The following is a 24,646-nucleotide window of genomic DNA, read 5'->3' as shown; positions in this document are numbered from 1 at the left end:
TAATTACACAAACTTTTTGAGGATAAATTTAGTTTCTTGCAGACATCCATGTTTCCACTACCTGTTATCTAATCCAACTGGAAAGAGCAAAATCAACTCAGCAGTTTTGCGTCCAAGAAAACAAGTTCTCCTAAGCCCATGGTTACATAGCTTCCAGATGTGCCAGGGCTTGATCTGCCAACAAACCACAGGGAGGCAGAGCAAAAACCATTGCAGTATAACCCTTTCTCCACTCACAGAAACTATTAACCTGATAATCTTAGTGTATCCTCATCTGTCCAAATCAAACTCCACCCTTCTTGAACACTTAAACACACTGTATTATAGCAGTTAAGAAAAAGCATCTCTGATAGAAGTTGGGGAAGAATAGGTCAGATTGTAACTCATACATTGTAGGCTGTATTTCTCATTATTCTCACATACTTGCAATTTCTAGTCACCTGTGATTATCTAGGCCTTCCTCCACATATTACATTTTCAAGTGGCGAGCTCCTCAAATAAATTATTTTTATTTCCTATATGCATATATGTTGCCATCTTATTGCAAAGGTTTTATACCTTCCTGGTGATCTCTTATGGGCAGCTTTTCACTGCACTGACTCCTTCCTCTTCTCAGCACAGCCAACAAACTCCATCTAACTTTTCAACCAGTTAACTTACTCTTTTACAATACCTATCCTAATTAGCCTATTAAGGGCAGGCCTGTTCCTAATTCTTGATAATTACCACAGCTGTAACTCCTTCATCACTATCTCTATTTTCCTACATTCCACCCATATATTTTGCTATTAAATTCCAGCCTATTTCTATTACATTCTGGGTTATTTTTGTTGTTGGTTTGGTTTGATTTATGCCTTTTTTCTTCATATCTTTAATACTCCTCTGTGTATTCAGCAATTAATCAAAGCATCAACATTAGAGTCAATCCTTGGGTATTTCTTGGATAACTTTGCCAGTACCTTTCCTCCACAAGGACAGTACTATTAACATAATGTTATCTCCTGTTTTGCCAAGTCAAAATTCTTAAAGCTTTAAATTCTTGTAAGAATCCCCCTCTTTTCTAGCTGAACTATTAATTTTTCCATGGAGTAGTGAATCTTTCAGTTCAATACAACAAGTTGAAGACTTAAGGCTGCTAAAGAAAAATGCAAATATAAATAGTAATTAAAATAAGAACAAAGACTTGTAAATACTGTATAAATATTTTATTATGTATAAAAGACAACTTACATGGATACGTGCTCTATTAGAACAAATACTGTCTGTTTTCATTAAAATATTCAAATGCTATAAAAAGCATTTTAGAATGTCTCTTCCATCTTCTGCACTGACATTTTTCTTAGGGACTCCTACCAAGCAGCAAACATAGCAGTGGCTGGTGTTTCTAATGATGCTATGACAAAGCAAAAGGAAGGCACCATATGGCATCCAAATTTGGATTCAAGGCAGGAGTTCCTTGTTTCCAAGTCAACAAAACCAGGCAGAATTATGGAGTCAAATACTCATTCCATAGACTTTTAAACAGATTTTGCAAAACATCTCCTTTGGGATGTCAGCTGGCTCTGGCAAATACAAATTTCTTCATTTGATTTAAGATGGAGACAATTGAAAATAACAATGGGATAGAAAAGAAACAAAACCAAGAAAGATGGAATAATTGGAAGCCCTGGAAAAATCACAAGGCAGGCTTGTTCAAGGAAAATACTCCCAACAGAATACAGGGTTTTCTTACAGTACACATATATGCTCAACACCAGAGTAACATTTTAAAGTCCTTATGTAAGCATTTAATTCTCTCATAGATCAGATCACTTTTGTTTAGTCTTATTATTTTGTTTAGGAGATCCATACAAAGGGGATTTTGTTTTTCTTTTCTCTAAACCTTGAAAAGGCACCACAAAAAGGAATCAAAATACTTTAACAGCACAACTGTAGTAGCTAGGTGGCAATGTGAAATTTCATGTAAACCATTAAAACTAGAGATTTTAAATTTCTAACCTGTCTTTGACTTCCAAAGGCTGGAGAATCAAAGAAAAATTTTGTCATTTTAAAAAAACAAGTTGCAAAACTTTTGCTAAGTTTATTTAGCTGAAATATTTATGATTCTCAGTATGTAAACTACCTCCCAAAAACCAGTCAGAGCCTGACATGTAAACACTTAACTATATATAATTACATATGTATCCTAGTAGGATATGCAGTTTTGAACATTGTTCAAGCCATAACATGGACACAGGGCACAAGGTTTCTCTCAAAAATGGGAATGTAAGGTTAGTGCAGTGATATTAAAGTTATCTAAAGTATCATGCAAGGGAGAGTTTTCTGTCAGCTGTCATAGGAAAAGTAATAATAACAAAAAAAAACCCCAAACAAACAAAATTACTCCCAAAAGACCAAACTTCCAGGTGTCTACTCCTTCTGTTAGGCACCAGATAATAAAAAATCTTCTCTGAATACTTCAGTAGTCACATTTCCATCCTACAGAATTCTGTATTTGCCTATGGGTTCAGCAAGTTGAAATGGGAAGATTCCAGTTCTTACTGTTGAAGAACAGTAAAACTTACTGTTTCCAGTTCTTACTGTTGAAGAACAGAATAAAGTTAAAAGCAGTATTTTAATTAAATGATAAAAATGTAAAAACTACTTTCTTTTAATATTTACATTTGGGTTTGGCATATTAGCTAGAACAATGAAAGTGGCTTGTGCTTTGGTGATGAGAACAATGCCTGGCTTCAAACTCTCCAATGTGACATTTAAACTTTCATTTTTAAGACTTTATTTTTTAAAATATATAGAAACATTTTATGGGGATTATGTTTAGATAAATTTGTATATGTTATGTATTTGAAGTCTAAACAATGTGACATCAGTATTTTTTCTATCCTTACTTTTCATATTACTGGAATTTATTTTTTTTAATACATACAGAGTAAATGTTTTTACATATTAAAAAAATGATCTCATCATTTCATTGTTATGTGGAAACTTTCAAAAAACTGGATGACAAGAAACAGAAAATATAAACTTAGACATGCAGCTAATTTCCACATATTATATAATAATCCCCTTGCTCTCAAATGCACTCACTGAGTAGCAGCGTAACAAAAACTGAATAACACTGACATGTCTGAATTTACTTTGGGCTGGCTTTTTTCAATGCATGTGTTGTTATTACAAGGAATTCTCCCAGATAAAAAGATATTCCCAGTGCAAGAAGGAATCTTTTTGGCATATATTTTCATATGTGTAATTAACTGTTACAGGAGAGGTAATTGCTCTTATGTACTGCTAGAACTCAGGCAGAACATAATACTTTATGATATTGTCAAATACCTGCAAACCAGAGAACAAGTGTGTTTTAAACTTCTGCAAAATGCAAACCTGTTTCCATAAAAATTGTATTAGTACTTCCAAAACATTTGAGTTTCACTTCCTGTCAGAAAATCTGACATTGATGGAATTCCCAGGAGTCAAAAGTCCATGAGTTTTGGCATGAACTGGTTCCGTTTTGGGAGAAATTGTGATTTCAAAATTCTGAAGTAACTGTGAACATAAACAGAAGAAGTATTAGAAAAACTGAAAAAATACCAATGAAGAGTAGCCTTTAAACAAGAGAACATAACAGACTGTCACAAGCAAAATTTGTGTTGCCAGTTTGGCAGAGTTTAACTGCCAGGAAACCCAGGAAACAAAAAGAAGGTGTTACAAGGTAAAGATTACAATTCAAAATCTTTCTCCTCTGATTGAGGGAGGACTGAGCAAGACCTTTCTGAAGAAATCCCACAGAACCAGATTAAACAGTCTGAACTATCAAAGAAACTAAGGTCTCTTCCAAACTTTGTGAGGTTCCCCTCTATGTGTTTTTGATTTCACTTCCTTTAATATCAATCAATATGTGAAATTATTAAGAAAGCTGCAGGAATCCCAATCCCATCAAACTCATTTTTCTGAATGAAGAATACCTCAGCTATCTACTTTTACACTTTCAAGAGGGAAATGCTGCAACATCTTCAACTTCTCCTCATAATAAATCTCAAACACTTTTTTCCTATAAATTAAGTAATTTTCTCTAATCCTTCTCCTAGTATGACTGATAACCAATGCATTATTTTCCAATACATAACTACAGTTTTCAGTATGAGATGTTTGACAAAGCTTTTATTTAATTTTTCTCTTTTTAAAATCCCTCTAGTTATCATCTTTGTCTTCCAAATTTCCTTGAATTTGGCTATATTGTCCTTAAAATGCAGTGCATGGGGATGTCTGTTTATTGTTGCTAAGTGAGTTTGGCAAGACTGAGTAATTTAGCTCCTCTTTCTGACATACAAAATGCTTGCTAATGCTGCTAATAATATCTAGAATCACATTGCCTTGTCAGAATTGAATTATTTTTTACTATAGCACTCCAGTCTGTTCCTACAGTACTAATATTACTCAGACCATTCTTCATAAATTTGTCTTTATGCATTTATTTCTTCTCAAGGGCACTAACTTAAAACTGTCATTACTGAATAATTTTGTGTTGCTTCTAGAACATTTCTCCTCTTTCTTCAAAATTCTATATTGACATCCCCTGATTTTAAATTAATTCACATCAGCTTGGTATCCCATGCAAACTGTAAAAGTATCCTCTAATCCATCACTTACACTGTTAATGAAAATAACAGCCTAAATCAAATGCAGGACAGACTTTTACAGAATTTTAATTAAATTCTTTCCAATTCAACAGCAATTATTCTATAGCTACTGCCTCCAGCTATTTCCTTTTTACAACCAGCTGTGCATGCATTTTGTGGGCACTTCTATCTGGAACAAATTTTATTAATTTAATTGAGAGCAAAAACATATAGGACGTGTGAAAATACTTCCTGAAGTCAAGAGTACATGACTTACTTTATACCCTCACATGAGGTAAGTGATCAAGTCAAAGAAAGAAATCAGACTGGTCTGAAACATTTTCTCTTTGATGAGCTCCATGTGTTTCTAATTTTAACTCACTTAAGTATCATCTCTGTGTTTGTAAATAGGTTGTGTGCTGTTTTGCTCTAGTTTCTTTCCAGAAAACAAAGCAGGTTCTCCATTGCTTCCTTGAGCCTCCTTTTAAAAAAGATGGAGGTGTGTTTGTTTTACCAAGCCCCCTGGGAGCTCTCTCACTCTCAGCTCCAAAAGACAGGCACTAATTGTTCAGAGATTGCTCTAGAAATTTACTGAAGGAAATTCAAAGACAAATTCAATCAAACTTTCCTTTGAATACATAAAATGGATCAAAATATTTTTATAGTTAATTAACTATAAATAGTTACCAAATCTTTGCAATTTGATTGCACAATCTGTACTCATTATTTCAGCTATAGACTGTCTTGTAAATGAAAAAAATATTGCAGCTGTTGGGAACATTTTCTTTGTGATATGAACCAATCAAAACCAATATATGTCAATATGTACTATTTATATAACTATAAATTATGTATATTTAAAATGATAATGAGTTAGAGGAAAGAACCAGAAGAGACAGAAAAGCCCAGAATATAGAGAAATTTTACTGTTTGTCATCACACTATAATCAGTGCAAGGATATAAAATCCATTTTACATCTTTGTAAGTTCTGTAAAACACAGAAACCATTTTAATATACATTAAGAAAGATTTCTGATTTGCTTACAAAAGCCTTCTGTACCAAATCTATACATTTCCTTAACAAACTTACCTTTAGTTTTACATCCTGTGTACCCTACCATTAGGTACTATGCTATATTTCACACATGATTATTTTCAATTTTTTAAGTCTTTGCAACTTGAGTACATTAGACAACACTCCAAAACAAAGATTTTGAGCACTGTAGGATACCCAGAAATGGCATACATTAAAAAAATAATACCAATTCACTTCCTTCTTGTAATGCTGTCACATAGTTCTAACCTGAATCAGTGCAAGATGGATTTCCAGCTCTGCAATTCTTTTTCCTATACAACTTCTAATGCCATAACCAAAAGGGATGGAGCCAAAGTTGTCTACTCTGTCCAAGTTATCTTTCCTCAGCCAGCGCTCAGGTCGGAACTCATTTGCCACTGAGAAATTTTCTTCACTGTATGAAGTAGCATAATGACAAAGTGCCAGCTGGGTCTGAGGAAATAAATGATATTTATATTTAGCTAGCTCCAATGCACATAGCAAAATTTAAAAGCATTTGCAATTACTGTAATTTCTGCAATAATAGTGATAAAAATTAAGCAACTCTGAGTATTTCTAAACACAAAAGGAAAAAATAAGTCAAAAATCAAATCCCTTTCTCGACTGGTCAAAGGAAGTAATCTTCAAATTGTTTCCAAAGCTGCTGCATATATTAGAGAAGATGCAGTGGGGAAGGAGATGGGAACTAGTCACAAGTATTGGGAATTGTTTCATGAAGTTGCTATGAGAAAAAGGGAGAAATTTTCCACAAAGGGAATTAACAGACAAAGAATTGGAAAACTGCAAGAATAATGAAATCCATGCTTTTTAAATTGAATTGTACCATTACACAGATATGTTATTAATAGACTCCACCTTCAAGAATATTAAGATGAAGTCATGATGATAAATTTCATTTGCAGGTGAGGACCCAAATAAAAAAAATCAAAACAACAGCAACCAGTCAATCATAAAATCTATTTGTGGCATATAAATGGGTATTACTGAAATACCTTCCTCTTAATGTTCTAGCATGGAGAAATCTTTTAAAATCAATGAAGTGTATATATGTTGTAGCAGATCATATTTAATTTGCAAAAATTAAACTGTTCTCTGCAGAGGACTGCAACAGAACCTACCCCTTTAGGTATCAAGTATCCTCCAATGATCAAGTCTTTTTGGGTCACTCTTCCATTTCCTGGCAGTACTGGATATAACCTAGTGAGAAATATTTATCTGAAGTTCAACAGTAATAACTAACACATTTTCTAAAATGTTTAGATTCCAATTTGCATTCACAAATATGCAGGATGAATGCCATATTCAGTCACAGCAATAATGTTTTTCAGGAGTACAGAATACCTTGGAGCTTCAAAGACCTTGAATCATCTGTGAGAATATAACCATCATCTGAGAAAAGTTATTTATTAGTAACTGGAGCTTGAGCTATATGGTTTATGCATTTATTCACTTTACACACATACAAGCATGAAGGTAGATGGTCAAGCTGGAGACATTTTAGCATTACTGCTAAAGCTGAAAAAGCCTTATTGATGCCTTCCCTAAAATCCTCTTATTCCTCTCAACTCATGATGAACATTTAGTATAAACATATTAAAAAAAAGTATGTCACATGCCTTTAATTTAAATCAAAAAGCTTTAAATTATTGAAGTGGGACTGCAAAGTACCAGTGTGGGAGAGGAGGTTGTTACATTTTATCACACAGACTAAAGGAAAAAATCAAGCTTTCTATTCCCTGCCTTAACAGACATGTCCTACATATGTGATACCACTCCTACCAAAATGAGAAACATTAAACATTATATAATCTATCTTATTCATTGCTTGAGCATCCTTGGACACAATACTGCTGAAATAAATAAAAGTAGAAGCAGCAAATTGCAGTAGCAACAATAAACTACAAATGCTAAAATGGACTCAAAATTCATCAGAATAACATGGAATTGAATCTTTTAGTTGTCTGCTACTTACCTCAAGGTTTCTTTCAGGACAGCTCTAATCAAAGGCAATTTTGGGACATCATGAGCAACTGGAACTTGATCTTTCCTCAGTTTATTGACTATTTCCTCATAAACACGTTGCTGCACCTCTGGGTGCTTTGCCAACAAATATATGGCCCAGGACAAAGTGAAAGAAGTCTAAGGAAAAGCCACAATCATCAAGCCCAACAAGATTACATTAATAATAATTTCAAGCCAAGAAAAACAATCAGCTTTCAACTATGTGTTTTATATGTTTAAAGTTATGAAACAGGCTGGCGATGATTCACATCTGGCTTCAATGGGAGGTTGCCAGATGTTGCCATCCCCTCCTTCATCCCTTTTCCATCTAAAAGTCCACCGCATAGCAAAACAATCCCTGCTGATATTTTCCCAGTGAAATATAAAAAGCAACAGACAAACCAAATGCAAACCCAACTATGTAAGCAATATTGAAACATAAACACTCCAAACAGCAATGGAGTAATTTAGCTCTTAGTTTTCAATGTGCATTTCACCTTTCCTTCCAAGAAAAACACTTCACAGGAAACAAGAAAGAAAATTCTTCTCAGAACATTTCCAACCCCTTTTAAGCATATGGTGGCCCCCTCATAGCATGCACACGACAGAATTGGTATCATCACTGCTAACATTATATTTTATCCTTTTGGTAAGCAATGCTACACCACTATCATTTAAAAATATTTTGTGTGAAGAAGAAACAGAACACGAGGCAGGACACAGTTCAATTTTGAGCACAAGAGGATTGAAAGAAACCCATAATCTAATCTTTTTTAACCACAGCTGGGAAAAAAATCAGCCTGTGGAAATGTCTTATTTTGGTCTTAAGTTTAAGATCAATTTAGAATGCAAATTCATCATGATGGTAACCTTTTATGTCTTGTCTTCAAACTGGGATATAATGCTTGAAGTATCATTCTCATAAGTTTTTCTTATTTTTCTTGCAATATGGAATGGCTGAGCCTTCTACAATGCAACCCAGCTCTATTCCACTCAGAGGAGCTGGCAATTGTGCAGAACTTCTCTGATATAAACAGTGCTCCTCCCCAGGTTCCCAGTTCCTTCATAACTTCTTAAAAATTAGGACTGTGCTTTGTAGCCAACAACTGCCTCACAATTCTGTTGAAAGCTTTCATAATACTCAAACTCTCTTTCAGTTTCTATGATAAAATGAGATCTGAATTGACAGCAGTAGGAAAAAAAGGTTCCTTCCATTTTTGTTTTGCACTTGAATATGAGGAAGTTAGAAGTGTAGTCCTCTCAGAAAAAGTCTGTTCCCAGCTGAGAAAGCTGAGTCAAATGGAAAGGGAAATTCTTGTTGGCATGAACATTGTCCTTTTATTTTAATGAAAACTGTCACACACTAAAAATGGAAAATTAATGGTCTGAAAGATTAGAAAATGAATGGGATTAATAATCATGTTTTACTTAAGAGCCAACATCAAAAAGCTCTACAAATTCATATGCCCTTGGGACATTTAACCAATGGAGTAATATTCAGCACATAAAGAAGTTTTACATATGCTCCTTATTTTGGAATTCAAAAGTGATTGCTGCTGGGGTTTTTTTTTGTTTTCTTTAGAAACCTTACAAACTTTCTTAAGCCACAAAAAATCTGAATCCAATTATCCAGAGAGTTTTTCTTTTCTTTAAGACCATTTTATTTTTTTACTTATTTTAAACCTTTTTACTATAAGACTATTTAAGTCCTACATAGCACTTCTTTAGCAAATTAATATAATTTCTTTAAAAAAATTGTTCAGTAACAATCATTTATAGTAGAAGTGTTCACTGATATTCTAAATAATTCTGTATACATTGTACATACAATAATTCATCTTTCTTTTTCCTCATTCTTCCAATTGTCATGCTGCAGTCAGTACTGAGCTACACTGATTTCACATGCTAGGAATGAGACGGGAAGATACACACGTGACATTAATGTTTCTTCAAATGTGTGGCAAATCAGAAGAATAAAGAATGAGAGGCATTTGAAACATATTTCCAGGTGTTAACATATTGGATACACCAGCCCCATTAATCCTGAGCCTTTACCTCAGCTCTCTGCCTCAGCCTGACTCTATGTTGCCAGCACAAGCAGGGGTAGAGTGAACTTATGACTTATCCAAATCCTTGCTGACCTAACATCCCCCACAATGGGTTCCAGCAGAAAGCAGGTATCTGATCCATAATGTGTGTCCCAGTTGATTTACTTAGCCATACATGAAAATCAGTTACCAAACTCTACACGAGTTTATTGATCAATTTTTTTCACCCTAACTTTCAGCTAACCTTTCTATTGTGCTCCACCTAGAGTAGCACAAAAACCAACCTGATAAGCAAACTAGTAAAAGAAAATGTATGAAATACAAGCTGAATATAAAGACAATTACTATTTTATCTGTTTAATAAACTGTGGAACAGATTCCCAAGTGATGGGTTCCTGCAAACCACAGCTAGATCAGACACTGATTTTATTCCAATGGAGATTACACAGTACAGGAAATATTTTGTATCACTTTAAAGGCATCATGGCTTAAATGTGTTAAAATTACATCCTTATGAGCAATGTAACCCCCCTGAAGAGAGCTGCCAGTGATCCTGGTGTACAAAAACAACTATGCACAAGAAAAATGGTAACAAGCTTACTGTGTCCACTCCTGCCAGAAGCATTTCAGTCATGTTGGCATAGATCTCTTCCAAAGTAAGTTCCTTACTCACTAGGAGGTGTGTAAGTAGCCCACCATTCACTACTTCTCCTTGGTCCAGCTGAGACTGAATAGCCTTCAATTTGTTGTCAACATGGATTTGACCTTTGGGATTCAAAAAAATTGTTAAGCCTCCATTTTTATTTTTCTGCTGCTTCCATTCAGTAATCACATTTCCCATGCTACACTGCACATCCAGGGGAAAAAAAATGCATTTTTCTTAAGGAAAAATCCTAGAGTGGTGGTGGAGGTCCTTGGGTATTCATGGCAGGGAAAGACTGAGCTGACAGGAACCTTGGTAGCTCACAGCATGAGAACGCTGAGCACAAAGAGAGGACACGAGACTTCAGTTCCCTTCCTTGAGGGAAGCTCGAGGCCAAGTTTTGATGCCCACCTGGCTTGTCTCCTGGTGACTCTGCAAGAAGTGGTGAACTCTGCAGAGCACTCTGCAGCTCAGCACAGAGAGGCTGCTGCAAGATGCTAGCAGCAACCAGAAGGTCAAAGCCACAGAACTTAATTACTTTGAAGAGAAAGATGAGGACCATCAAGTGATAACAAAAATACAAAAACTTCAGTGAATGACACGCTGAGCAATTTCACCCACAGCTCCATGTACACTCTGCAAACAGCATCTTTGGTCAAGCAAAGGATTTAAGAAGAGAAAAACTCCTTTGAAAGTTAATGGCTCACAGAATGAGCCTACAAAAAATTAAAATGCATGCAGCTTTCTCATATTTGAGAGAGAAAAAGGGTTCAAGTTCTTTTAACACTCAAGAACATGAAAAAAAATTGCAAAGACAACTCCTTCTTCCTACCTACATGAAAACTGATTTGTAAAGTAGCCTGGAATGTTTTATTTAAACCCATATTGTAGTACATCAGTGTACTTTGATGCCAACTTATACACTTGTATATACATAAATAAACTTTACAAAGTTTTAGTTAATTGCCAGAGCCTAGTTTATTAACTTTCTAGTCAGTTTTAGTGGTGATTATGTCAGGGCGCTTAATTAAAATTTTGCTGAAGTCAACAAAACTATCCTCATTAAAATTGAAGTGGCTTAAGATAAAACCTTGGCAAAGCCCTTGGACCTGGAATGACAAGTGGGTGCTGAAACAGATGAAGATAAATAAAGAAAGAGCAGTATAAAATAGGGGAGTTTTGAAATGTACTGGTAAAGTTTGTTTTCAGTAGAATATATTTTAAAACAGTTCCCCTGGCCAATCTGCATTTAATATGAAACTTACTTCTGCCACAATGTCTTCTTATAATTTTAGAAGAGAAATGCAGCTTGTTCCGTTCAAACACACACAGAACCTGCAGAAATACAGCTGAACTTTTCTACTACTAAATCTTACTAAATTTGAAGAGTCCATCCCAGGATCTGCAGAACTCTCTCCAGGGTTTTGGAATAAGTGGACGAAGCCATTTGGGAATAGCACCTGCATACATAGTGGTCTTAAACATGCTAAACATCAATTCCAGAGCCTCAATATATTCAACAGTCTGCTGTGGGATGTTGTTTTCCAGGCAGCCCAGCCGGCATTCATACAGAATAGTGGCCACACCTGCACATAAAAAAATGAAAGAAATGTCTATAGACATGCATGAATACATAGTAATAATTTAAGGAATTAACTAGCATAAAATAGAACTACTTTACAAGAAATTTATTATTATTATTACTACTTCAGCTGGGGAACAGATAAAACAGAAATTCAAACCACAGTAAAATAGCCCAGCTAAACATTGCAGCAAGAGAGTAGTTGCTATGTCAATAATGCTCAGCATGAGAAGACAGCCAGGAATTCCACCGGGAGTAGAGCAGCCTCCAGCCTGTTTGCTGTGTTTTGCACTGCACTGTGAATCCTGAGCCTGCCCTGGTGGCCTCTGAAGACACAGGGACACACGAGTCCAAAGACATTTCTGAGAGCTGGTGACAACGGAGGAGTTTCTACCACTGGCTGTGTCTGTCAGCAGCTGGTAGCAAATGAATACTGAGTCTGTGTAAATGGACAGAAAGCTTGCACTCCAGACAGTGCTTTTACTGCACATGCCAGTCTCCATCCCGCCCTAAAAACCAGCAAGTGTGACACTGCTGCAAGTGACAATATTGACTGTCTCTTGTTCTGACTTGCTGTGATTTTCACAGATCTTTTTCTGCAGTTCTGCAGGCACCCCCACTAGACATTATCTTTACTGACAAAAATAATTTTAAATTTTGGTTATTTTCAATTCACTCTTCCTTTCCTAATTTTCCTCCCTGGGAAGATATTTTTCTGCATTTTTTCTTTCTTTTGTGCCTCTTTCAGAAACTGCTTGTTCTTATAGATCCTCTCACTGCTTACATGGTCCCTTTAAAGAAATCTTATGTATTGGTTTTCTGAACAGTTACAGTGTAAGTTCAATAAACAGCAACTCATATAGAAAACAAATGTGTGCCAGGCACAAGTTATAAATGAAAAACTAAAAGAATGTGAAGAATTTAAACCAACCCATCAGTTACAGTGAATCTGTAAGCTCACAGTTTGAAATTCCATAAACTGGTAGTTAAATGCTGTTTTTAGACTCTATTAATGTGAAACAGACCAAGCAGGCAGCCAGCAATTTGACACAAAGTGAACAATCTGGATATTCTTCAAATCCCAAATTACTCAGCTGCCTGTCAGCAAAGAGTACCAATGTTTTTAAAAGGCATTACATATAACAAGATGGGGTTGTATGTAGTCAGTAAAAGAAATACATAAAATATGTATCACCATGAGATTTCTGTAAGAACACAGGAAATGCCATGCAGGCTCAGGCCAGGTTTTCATTCTGCATTTCCTCATTAATTAATGGTAGCCACTGGCAGATGATCTTAAGGCAAGCATAACAATCCCATACATGGCATCTGTAGGCAGGGAAAAGCAGTATTTTTTCCCACATTAAGCTATGAACTGAATTTAGATACATCACATGGGGATTCCTCATTGGAATTGGCTGATATATTGTGAAATTAACATGTCTTAGAAGTCACCTGTTAGAAAGTCAGCACCCTTATTCTTGAAAAACTAATACAGAAATACAGAGTATTGAGACTGATCAAGACCTTGACTGAACATTTTACCTGTACACCAGCATTTCCATGGGAATGGCTCCTTAATACAAGGACTCTACAAAGGAATTCTACTGATACCCACTGCACTAAATAGGAAGACACACAAATGCAGAATGTCAAACTTCCTTTTTCAGATTAATGATATCAGGGGAAAGTCCTTTGACAGAAATTCCTAACCACAACCACACTGCTTTACATCTATTTTCTCTACAGATCCAGCCTGGGCTCACCTTCCATTGAATACTTGAAGAAAAGGTTGTTAACATTGGTCACTGTTTCCCCATCCTCCTCTTGACTTCTGAGGGTGTGGATTCTTTTAATTAAGTCTGTGATAACTTCATTGACTCCTTCAGAGTAAACAGCCACATCTTTGGGTTTCAGAATTTTTTGCCTCAGTACACTTCTCATTTTTAGCCACTGCTCCCCCTCCCTAGAAGAAATTATTAATTATGTCAATGCATGGTTTTCCTTAACAAACATCGGCCAGGTAAGAGCTCTGCAACCAAACTGTTTGCAATTTTTCATGTCAAATGAAAGCAAACGGTAAAATGAAAATCATGATAATGTATATTTTGTATTATGCTCCTACAATTTTATTCTGTATTTATTTCATGTCCTCATTACATTTCAGAGTTGCAACATGTCAGTCTCTGGGTTGAGTGACAGAATTCGCCCATTCAGTGATCTGAATTTAATGAGTATCCCTATGTTAGTCTTTTAGTAGTAGCTAATGCAAGGAATTAGCAAAATATTCTATTAAAATTACTTTAAATAAACATTCGAATGGGTAGTCTGCAAAACTGCTTTTACGGAGAACCAATATTTAATTACCAAATAAAGGTCTCACATTCACATCTGACAAATCAACAACTTGAGTTGGTATCATAAATTCTGTTACTGATACATCACTTTCAGCCATTACAGTTCTAAACCTACAAAGCAATAAGAGAGCAGAGCTACCTGCAGAGAAACAATTTACAGCTACAGATTCTGCTTTACCTGAGCTACTCATGGAAACCTTGATGCTGAAGACTAAAAATCTGAATTGTATTATCGACATGCTCTGTATGAGCAGAGTATTTGGGAACAGTGGTTCCAGGGATACCTTTCAATTCCTTATGAAAATGGGCAATTATCTTTTATGTGTTTATTTTATTTCCCATTACTTTTTTTTACCTGGAGCAATGCCATTGCAAGGTACAGAAACTTATCAGCCAGCAGAAGAATTTGATCTCTTTAAGAGATATTACCTGAGTCTCCTGATTTAAGATCTCTTTTCACTAAGTATCAAGGAACTGTTAGTTTGAGTCTCAACTGCAGCTTAAGATTTGAGCCTGTCGTGCAATACATAAAGCCTTTTGCTACCATGAAAAAACAGACTGTCCATGACTCAGGAAATTAATTTCCCTCTAAATAAACATCCTATGTCAGTGGGGACTGTGAGTAGTTCCCAGTGGCAATTAACCACACCCACATGCGCTGCCAGGTTATGCAAGCTGTACAGACAGATAGCTCCTCTGGAATCAGCCAGATTCAAAAATATCTGTCTGGGGATGCACTACAGTGTGAATTGACCATTCTTTACATTCATCTACTGAGGGGGCACTTCAGTGAACAATAAAGCTTAAACCAATCTGAGCCAACAATTCCCCACAGCACACTGCCTGCTAGATAGAACAGTCTAGAACTGATGCAATAAACCCACATTCATGCAGTGCAGTGCCAAAGCTAGTAAGCTCCATTCTGTAAAACTGCTTGCAGGTAAGTGAGTCAGCTCAAACTCCAGTTGATACACACTCCCAAAGAACGTCTTCATTCAAAGTAGCACACTGCACACCAACTACACATCATTGCCATGCCTTTGGAACTTCACAGCAGAACAAATTCACAGCATTCACCACAAACACCTACTCCCTTCTCCTCACCAGCCACACAAATTTCCCCACACAGAAAAGCCTGATTTCCCAGATGAGCTGTACAGTCCTTCAGAAAATCACGAAACTTGCACAAGAAAACAAGGAAAGTGAAGGGCTGACGGCACTTACGCAGAAATGAGCCCTGTGGCTCTCCCCCGTAAATCTCTGTACTCCTGCCAGGATTCCATGTTGGCTCTTTGTGGTGCTCTGCCTTCTGCTCGGAGCACTTGAGCAACCATGTCTCGATCTGCAATGGATACAACAAACTGGGGACCAAAGTGAGACTTGAAGATCTTTCCATATTCCTGAGTGTGTTTTTGCTACAGCATCACCAACAAAGAGAAACAGAAGTCAAGTATTACTAAGGAAAACTATCACAAAAGGAAACTGACAATTTGTTATACACAAATTCTCACATCTAGAATTTCAGTTTGAAATGTCAGGAGAAGCATGTAAGCATTGCTGTGAAATATTCACAAGGAAAACAAAGAGGTCACACAGTTCAGGACCCTGACTGGAAAGACCCAAAGCTCTAAGGCACAGTGTGAGTGAAACCAAACACTGAGAAGATGAAAGGACTTCAAAACACATCCCTTCAGATCAAACAGGTTAGAAAGAATGTCTGCAAAAATTAAAAACATGGAAGCATATAGGGTTAAATTACCAGTATAATACAAAGACACATTTTGTGAATAACTACTTACTCTACCATTTAATTGCTTATAAAGCAGCTATTTATAAGCTTCTCACACCTAACCAAGCACAACAGCCTAGTGAAAAAACTGCATTTTGGAACAGATTTGTCAGCAGTGAACTTGCAAGAGACATATGCTAATTATGCAAAAGAAAGGAAAAGGGGGGATCTTATTCTTCAAGTGGGGTTTATTAAGTGGTTGATCCACAAATCTTGTGATTCAGTCTGGAGGCAAATAAGAGGATTGGAAATTAATAAAGAGGATTGGAAAACATTAAGCTGTGTCTATATATTAAAACAAACAAACAAACCCAACCCAAAAAGTTTTCCAGTAAGGTTACACTATCACTGTCCCATGAAATCTTACTATTTCAAATAAATTTCATTCTGAATGGTCATGAAGTGAAATTCTCAACTCTTACAAATTCACTTGGAGTCCAGGTTCATCCTCATTTCAGAGGGGACTCCCTCTCCCCACAAACTGCAAAGCCGTTATTAAAAGATATTATTAAGACTCTGAAAATCAATTTTAAAGCCTTTATTTCTGGTTAAAGTATTAAGACAAGTTAAACTGACCAAAGTTTAACATTGACATGTCCAAAGACATCTGCACACAGAGTTATGCTGGTTGTAAACCAAAGATGGTTGACACCAACTTCACTTGTGAAAATCTAGTACTGACTCAAGATTAATGTATGTGAAATATATTTTATTCAATGTTAGTTACAGAGATGAATTGTTTAATTGCCAACAATAAGTTTAAGACACATGAATCACTCTTCAGAATATGATACCAAGTACACTTAAAAAAATGTAATTCTTTTTGTCTAGTTTCCAAATAAAACATGGGTTGTGCAATTGTGGTCTCTGCCAGTCACCTCTTAACTACTTTTGGAACACAATGGCCAACTTCAGTCAAAGTTCTAAAGGTCTCCCAGAACAATATTCTTACCATTTTCAAAAATCAGCATCTAGATTCACATGAGACACATGTATTAGTCATCCTGATGAGGGAAATGCTACAGCAGGAACTCAGTTGTCATTTCTGCGTGGTCTGCTCCTAACCAACGCCACAGACAGAGCAATGTATGAACAAGCTCTCCCAAAACCCAAAGCATCTCTTGCCTTACAAATACTTCAGGGATACTGAACTTGGAGATAATAACTTTAAGAGTATGTGTCTTGAAAAGAAAGCATGAGTTGGGAAAGCAGTGTGGCAAGGAAAAATCAGTGGAGTGAGGGGAATACAGGCCACCAGTCACAGAAAAACAGGTTCAACAAATTTTGGTATTTATGGAGCAGTTTATTTTTTCAATGATGGTGAGGTTTACGGTTTACATGAGACAACAAACTTCAACAGAAAATAAATCAAGTGACAAGCTATCCAATCAAATGAATTAAATACTAGTTTAAAACCAGAAATGGACAGGGACAAAGTATTTGGACATCCCTTTCTTTCAGTAGACTGAACACCATTCTATCAACTTCATGTAAAAAAAAAAAAACTCGCAGGATTTCTATTTCTATATTTTCTATCACAACATGGGTTTTTCTTTCCCTTGTTCCAAACCTTGAAAATGTTCCACTCTAGTGCCTCACACACCAATCTCACACCAGTCACTCTTTCACAACCATAAATTCAAACTGCCAGCATCCAAATCCCTCCCTCCTCACCTTTCTATTCTTTATCCTTGCACAGCACTGATGAGACGAAAGAGCTCCAACCTCACCAAATTAAAAATACTTTCCCTTTGTCATAATTGCTGTAGGCATTACTACTTTGGCCAGGACTAACTGGAATCGTGTTACTGAGAACAGAACCTCCTTTGTGAAAAGGCTCTGGGCTTCCCCACCCCTTCTGCATATAGCACACAAATATTTGTGTGCACCAGAGGACATCGTTTAAGTAGCTGCGCTGGTTACCAAAGGGTTCGGGATTAATTCATTCCTGATGTTCACTGTATTGCTAAATTTAACAGACTGTTAAATTTAATGCCTACTTGCATTCTAGGCAAACAGGGCATCCTGTGATTCTTGAGACTCTAGGCAGAATAAAAACTAGTATTATATTGCAACTTCTCCTTATCCTTTTCTTTCTAGGAATAGTACTCACTAAAGACGAAAATACCCATATCAGCTAGTCATAGCAAAAAGGATAGACTATTTAGGATGTCTTATATTATTTTTAATATTTTGAATAATTTTCACTGTTTTGACAGGGAAAGAACTTGAAACCAATGGCAGCATCTTTTTTAGTGTTACGAAACTATGATGAGTACCTCTCAAATTCTGCACACCACCACAGAGTTAGAGGAAAAAAGTAAACAGAATGAAACAAAGAGTTTTAGATGTCTTTAACTTTCATGTGCATGTATTAGTTAGCAAGCAATCAAGCTGAGCAATTCATCATTAGCAATCTAGTTTGAGTGCCATGGAATAGAGCACACATCCTAACGTTTCTTCTTAAAAATTTAAATGGTAAATATAAGAAAGCAGGACAAAACTAGGCAACTTATGTGGGTCTTTATTTTTCTGTCTCCTGCCTCCTTTTTTAAGGCCCTTTGTAAATACCAACTTTCAAGTTTTGATTCTCATACCATTTAAAGTTTGGTTTTCTTTACTTTCCCTTTTCTATTTTTATTTCACTTTCTCTCTCTTCTTTCTTCCTGAAATTTCAGTAATTTTCAGACAGCAAACCTCTTGGGGCTGACTGTGAATTTTTTCCTAGAGATCTGGGAAAGGTCTCTAAGAAAAGTAAAATAATAAATGCCCCATTAGAGGTATTCCCAACGAGATATGTAGTGCCGGTGGGAAGCTTATGGATCCTAAGCTGCAAGAGAGTGAAACTCGCAGCTTTACTCCCTTATACACAAAGCGCTTCCTTTGGAATCGCTTGGACTACACGGGGAAAGGGCCCCAGGAGATGCGCTGTGACTTTTCAGGAATGAAACCCACATGTTTGGCCAAGCAACCAAAAGAATTCCTCTCCGGATAGCGACAGCCTTACGGTAAGAGCGCTGCCCATGCCAGCATCCCCGAGGCGCTGCACAAGGATCCTTGTTCCCCGAGCTCCCTCAGGGATAACGCGCCCGGCCCCCCCTCGCCAGGTGCGCCCGGCGGGACCGGGTCCGCGGGACTCCGCAGCAGCGGAGGTGCCCCGACCACAGGACGCTGCTCAAGCCCCACCCGGCCCCTGGCTCGCTTGACCGCCTCCCCCCGCTCCGGCACCGCCACACGCCAGGTGACAGGAGCCGCTCTCGGCCCGCCCCCGCTCCTTCCCTCCCCTCCCCTCACGCCGCCATCCGGCCCCGCTTCCCGTCGCCCGCTCCCCTCCCCCCGCCAATGTGGCGGCCGGGGAGGGGGCGGCAGGGCCGGCCGCGCCGCTCGCCGCCACTCGCGGGCCTGGCCCTCGCCCCCCCGGTTCAAACCGCCCGCCTCCCGCCGAAGGGACGGGGGCGGCCGCGGGGGGCCGGCCAGCGCTGACGGCAGCGGGGCCAGGCGCATCCAGCGCTCCCTCGGGGCGCCGAGCTAGGCAGAGTGTATTTATGTAAGGGGAGGCCGGGGCAGGAGAGACAAAATGGTCTCTGAGCACGGCGGAGCAGCGCCGGGCCGGGCTGAGGGAAGGGCAGCGGCCGCGGCAGGGCTGGGGCGGGCCCGGGTGCTTCACCGCACGGGTGGGTGCTGCGGTCTAAGAGCCCGGGGAAGCCCACGTTTCCCAGCCCTGCCCGCCAAAAATAAGCCCTCTGCAAGCTTGTGAAACAACCCAGTTTAAAAAAAAAAAAAGAAGTGTGGTTTTTTTTTCCTCCTTTCAGCTTGAGGCACCTCCCCAGCGGTTCGAAACGCGCACAAAGATGCGCGGGAAGCGCTGGCGGGCGCCGGGATCGTGGGATCCCCCGCGAAACAAAAGTGCCGGAGCCTCCGGTGCTGCGGGGACTGGAGCGGGGTTTTCCCCCGGGACGCGGCTCTCCCTGCGGGAAGGCGGCGCCGCGATGCCCGGCTGCCGTGCTGCCAGCCCGGCCATTCACCGGCGGGGAGGAGAGGAAAGGCTTAAGTAACCCTGGCGTGGTTAAAGCTTTAAGTACCCGAGGGAGCTGTACCTGTATTTCATGAATGCGGCCGAAGCCGTCCTTCCAGAAGAACTCGTAGAGGTTGTAGAGGGTGTTGGGTCCGGGCATTTCGTGCAGGCTCTTCACCCTGCCCAGGGGGGGCTGCAGCAGCTCCGCTCCGCGCCCCTCGCCTTTGTTCCCCGCCGCTGCCCGCGGGCTGCTCCGCACCGCCAGGGGCTGGCTGCTGCACGGCCGCGGCTGCTGCCCGGGAAACCTGCTGCTGGCAAAAAGCGCCTGGTAGAAGTAAGTCCTCTCACATTCAAGTGTCTGCTTGCATTTCATCGTCAGAACCCTGGTGAGGAAAGACATGTCTTTTAATTTCAGAAGGGTCCACTTTGCTCCTGCAGCTGCTTTTTATTTGGTTGCTCTTTCTTCGGTGCCTGCTTTAACTTGTACAAGCAGCACTTCTCCAAACTCTTACTGCATGAGCATCAGTTTACACAGACCATTATTTAACGCTCCCTCCCCTAGGGCTGGAAAAGGGGGGTGGGTCTGGGATGAGACTTGAATAGAACGAACCTATTATTTTGTATAATTCAAATCAGATAAATTTACCCATTATACATGCAGCCAAAGTCCAGTTTTTGCCTCTTTCACCCATTAGTTTGGTGAAAACCTCACCCCATCTTTCTCCTGTTTTTTAAAAAAACAGGATTAGGCCTTTTTTTGGCGTTAATTCCATCCCCTGTGTTAGAAAATAGGGCATTTTCTGCAAGATGTTCTCTTAGAACCGTTCATTATCCTGTAACATATATGAAAAACATTTGTGCATCCACATATAAGTAGCACTGGTCTCACACAATAACCTTACACAAAAAAAAAAATCCTGTAAATTACAATATTCAGAGATGTTATTTGTATTGCAGAATGATTTATCTTTTGGATAGGATCTACTGCATAAGCAGCTTGTGTCAACTTCTGCAGAAATCTGAACAGTTTGAAAGTATTTGTGTTATTTTCGTATGTATTTCTGTGTAATTCCAAAGGTGTTAGTGATTATCTGTAAAATGTTGATTAGTTTCCAAAATTATGTGGAAGAGACTATCTTGGTTTTTAAGTGAGTCAGACACTCAGATAAAATTTGAGGACAGAGGAAAGTCTCAAGGAAGATCCACATTCCTAGAACAGAATTATGAATAAACTGTTGGAAAAATAAATCTAGTAAGCATCAAAATTATTAGCTTTTGTTTTCCTTATTTATCTTAGATTTTTGAGGCTGTATTCTGATTAAGCTCTGTGTGCATACTTACTTTGGGCACTGATAACTCCACTGAAACAAATAACTGAATTCAGACAGGCGCATCAGACTTTATGGATACAGCAGTAAATGTTACAGGAATAAAATCTGTTAAAGTACTGCAGGTTTAAGCTAAAATAATGTCTTTGAAATGGATTTTGTCATACTTGAAAGGGTCTAGAGAAGAAAACAGAAAAAGAGAGGTTTTTAAAAACTACATGAGAAGGTTGAGACTTATTTCATCTGGGAAGGATGACTACCACAACCATGATAACAGCCTGCAGATGTGGACATCTTTTGTTAAAAAAGGTGCATGTCAGAGAGAGAAGAAAGAAAATGATGGGCTTAGTTTGCAGCTACAGATTTCTTGATTACTTTTCCAGGTAGCCTTGGTACCTGACATTTCAGGTAGCCAAGGCCTCGCAGGACATCACATACTTGGTATCACTGAGCTTTGCAAGAGCAGGTTTGAAAACATCATCAGGGAACCTCTGAAGTTCTCCTTCCTACATTTCTATGAAGTGTAGCTACATTATTTCTTTGCTATCAGTATCATTGATTTTTAAATTTTAGTTTGAATTCATACATGGTCAAGGTAAAGCATCTGCTGCTATTAATATGCTAGTGAGATAAACTTAGATATATTACTCTGTAAAGGTTACAGTGTTGCAACTGGTAGTAGCTTTCTCTGAGTGTACCTTTTCCCAGTTTCCATATATGGACTCCTCCATTATTTTCCCGTTACCCTTTTTCCATGATTTTCATGGAAATGGGGTAGGACATATTGTTTCTAGCCACTTGAAAAAGCCTCAGAAGCTTTATCTTTTAAGTACATCACCAGAACAGTACCAGCTTTCCTTCTGAAAAATTTCTGGAGGTGCCAGTTAGTCCCAGCATAGGAACTGGGAGTTGTATAACCCCACCTGCACTCAGTTTCTTCTCAGTTTACTTATTGTTAGATTTCTGTTTGTTTGCAATAAAATGGTCTGAAACACAGACCCCATTTAAAAAAAACCAACATGTAAACACTCAGAGAATCTGCAATTTCAGTGAATCAGGGAGCTCACCTGGTGCAGCCCATAAAACAGCTGCAGACCTTCAGATCTCATTACTGGCAAACCTCAGCACATTTTTAATATTTTAAAGAAAGAGTGGAATGTTCTTTTGAGAAGAGTCCTGACCCAGGAGTGTCTGTGATATCACCTCCATGACTGCTTACCATCTTGTAATTTTATTACATGGAGACATCAGTGTTTGATAAGCAAAACCAAAACCACACCATCCTGAAGAATTTCCAGAGTACATTATAGGCAATGGTAGAGGGTAGCAAAGAAATAAATTAAGAAAGCACAAAGTGGCAATGCACTAATGATGAAAATTGCCAAATTTCTTTGATATAACAGAAGGATTTAAAGGTTGTGTAAAGGTGCCATTATGCAAATCTGTACAGAGCACCTTTCTTGCACAAAAGGAAATGAATAGATTGACATTCACAGAACCTATTTTTTTGTAGTGCAGGTTGTGCCCAGAGGTAGGTCTGATAACCAGTGGGGCAAAAATATTTATAAGTAATAGATATTTGTAGGCAATTTGCCAGAGGGAGTAGAAATTGAGAGCCACTAACAGATGGAGGTCTGGTGCGCTATTAAAACCTTGCTCCACAATAATCATCAGTAATACCATAGCAACCCGTCAGTGCAGATACAAGTTTCTTTTTCTGTGTAAACTGTACAAAAAGAATACTCTAGACAACAAAAGCCAAATTGTAAGGTGGTTCAATAGCTGAATAGAGGAAGGGAATGTTTATGAATGTGAGTGAATACATGTGGGCTACCACAACATGGAATGTGTAATTAAACCATTCACTTCTCTTTGCTGTGCCAGATCATAATTGTGTGGTTCTGTTTAACTTTCAAATTAGGAATTTTAGTGTACATATGTGCCACTAATGTTCCTGCTTTACTGACACACTTCACATCCTTACTACTGCAGAATCTGAGTTGGAAGTCAAACTTGCAAACTGCAGAATGTTCAGTAGACAACATTATGAGTAAACACCAAAATTTATGTGACAAGAGGCGGATGAAACTGAAATAAATTTCCTATAATAGACTTGAAAAAGAGAAAGGAAGAGTAAAGGAAAGAAGCCTACAAACATTTTAAAGTGCAGCAGAAAGTGAAAGGGTTAGAGGGCAGCCTAAAGTTGTGTAGGGGTTGGCATTGCCTGGTCCCATTTTCCTCCCAAATATGAACACAGACTTGTTTCAAGTAACAGAAGTCCAGTAGTAGTGCCACAGAATTCCCAGGAATAATGGTGAGTATAGTAGCCATTATACAAAACCTCCTTCCAATTCCACATAAAGCCCCCAAACCATAAAGAAAGGAGTTATGCCATCAGCACAAACCAACCAAAACACATTTATGTGACTTAAAAGATAAATATTTTCTCCTACTTGTACAATCTACCAGTATATATATTTATCAGACATCTTAACACTGACTCAGAAACAGACTCAGAGTTGTTTAAATTTAAACAATGATGTTTGTCCTAGCCTGTTGGTCCTTGGAGTCTGAAAATATGTTTTATGTAACACGTCAGTTGGGACTTTTGTTATTTCAAACAAGTTGGAGCACATGCCCCTTCACAGCAGACATGCTTTAGTTTTAGTTAACTTTTGCTATGTAACGGGATCACAGTATTAACTAAACTTGGCTTATTGATAATTTAGATTATGTATTATTTTTGGATAATTTGTCTTCAGACCCACAGTCCTGCTGTTCCCTCAGTCTAGACCCCCCAATGGTCTGATCAATTGTAGTGTTACCTTTGTTTAGTTATTTCTAAATCCAATTTAAACTTGCCCTCCTCTTTGCACGAACTCTGACAAAGTTCAGTCAAAGCTCTTTGTGTCAATAACATTGGTATTCAGAGTCAATGGTTACATTATCATCTTACCAGGAATTCTGTTTTCTTAGAATTATTCTCACCTCTTAACAGTCTTGGCTATCTCTGGTTTGTAATTGTTTTAACATAATTTTATTATATCCAGTATAATAAATATTGTACTGTATGTTTCACATAACTGTTGAAATAGCTACAAGTATAAATCATTTGTAAGTATAATTTATGGACATAAAAGTGATTTGATAGGAGGCATTTAACTTTGCCCAAGTAACACTTTCAGCTAAGA

General features: G+C 38.1%; 1 protein-coding gene across 7 annotated transcripts; it reads right to left on the bottom strand.

Moving 5' to 3' along the window:
* Positions 1–1,190: 1,190 nt before the first annotated feature.
* Positions 1,191–20,668, bottom strand: LOC135309058 (cytochrome P450 27C1). Of its 7 annotated transcripts, XM_064434916.1 has the most exons (10): positions 20,210–20,668; positions 15,548–15,738; positions 13,733–13,932; positions 11,761–11,970; positions 10,343–10,506; positions 7,665–7,831; positions 6,811–6,889; positions 5,921–6,124; positions 3,382–3,543; positions 1,191–2,579 (listed from the first exon to the last, which is right to left on the bottom strand). In XM_064434916.1, exons 1-9 carry the CDS (start codon positions 20,525–20,527, stop codon positions 3,427–3,429), a joined length of 1,650 nt encoding a protein of 549 aa, XP_064290986.1. In that variant the 5' UTR covers positions 20,528–20,668; the 3' UTR covers positions 1,191–2,579; positions 3,382–3,426. The 7 variants fall into 7 exon arrangements, with proteins under 7 accessions (XP_064290986.1, XP_064290985.1, XP_064290987.1 ...); XM_064434915.1 differs by having other exon boundaries at positions 1,191–3,543; positions 20,210–20,667; XM_064434917.1 differs by having other exon boundaries at positions 1,191–3,543; positions 15,548–15,684; positions 20,210–20,663.
* Between the last annotated feature and the right edge of the window lie 3,978 nt (positions 20,669–24,646).

Source organism: Passer domesticus, chromosome 10 (assembly GCF_036417665.1).
Source record: "Passer domesticus isolate bPasDom1 chromosome 10, bPasDom1.hap1, whole genome shotgun sequence".
NCBI classification, from domain to species: domain Eukaryota; kingdom Metazoa; phylum Chordata; class Aves; order Passeriformes; family Passeridae; genus Passer; species Passer domesticus.
The sequence above is the reverse complement of the archived record's forward strand: the minus strand, read 5'-3'. Positions and strand labels throughout refer to the sequence as shown.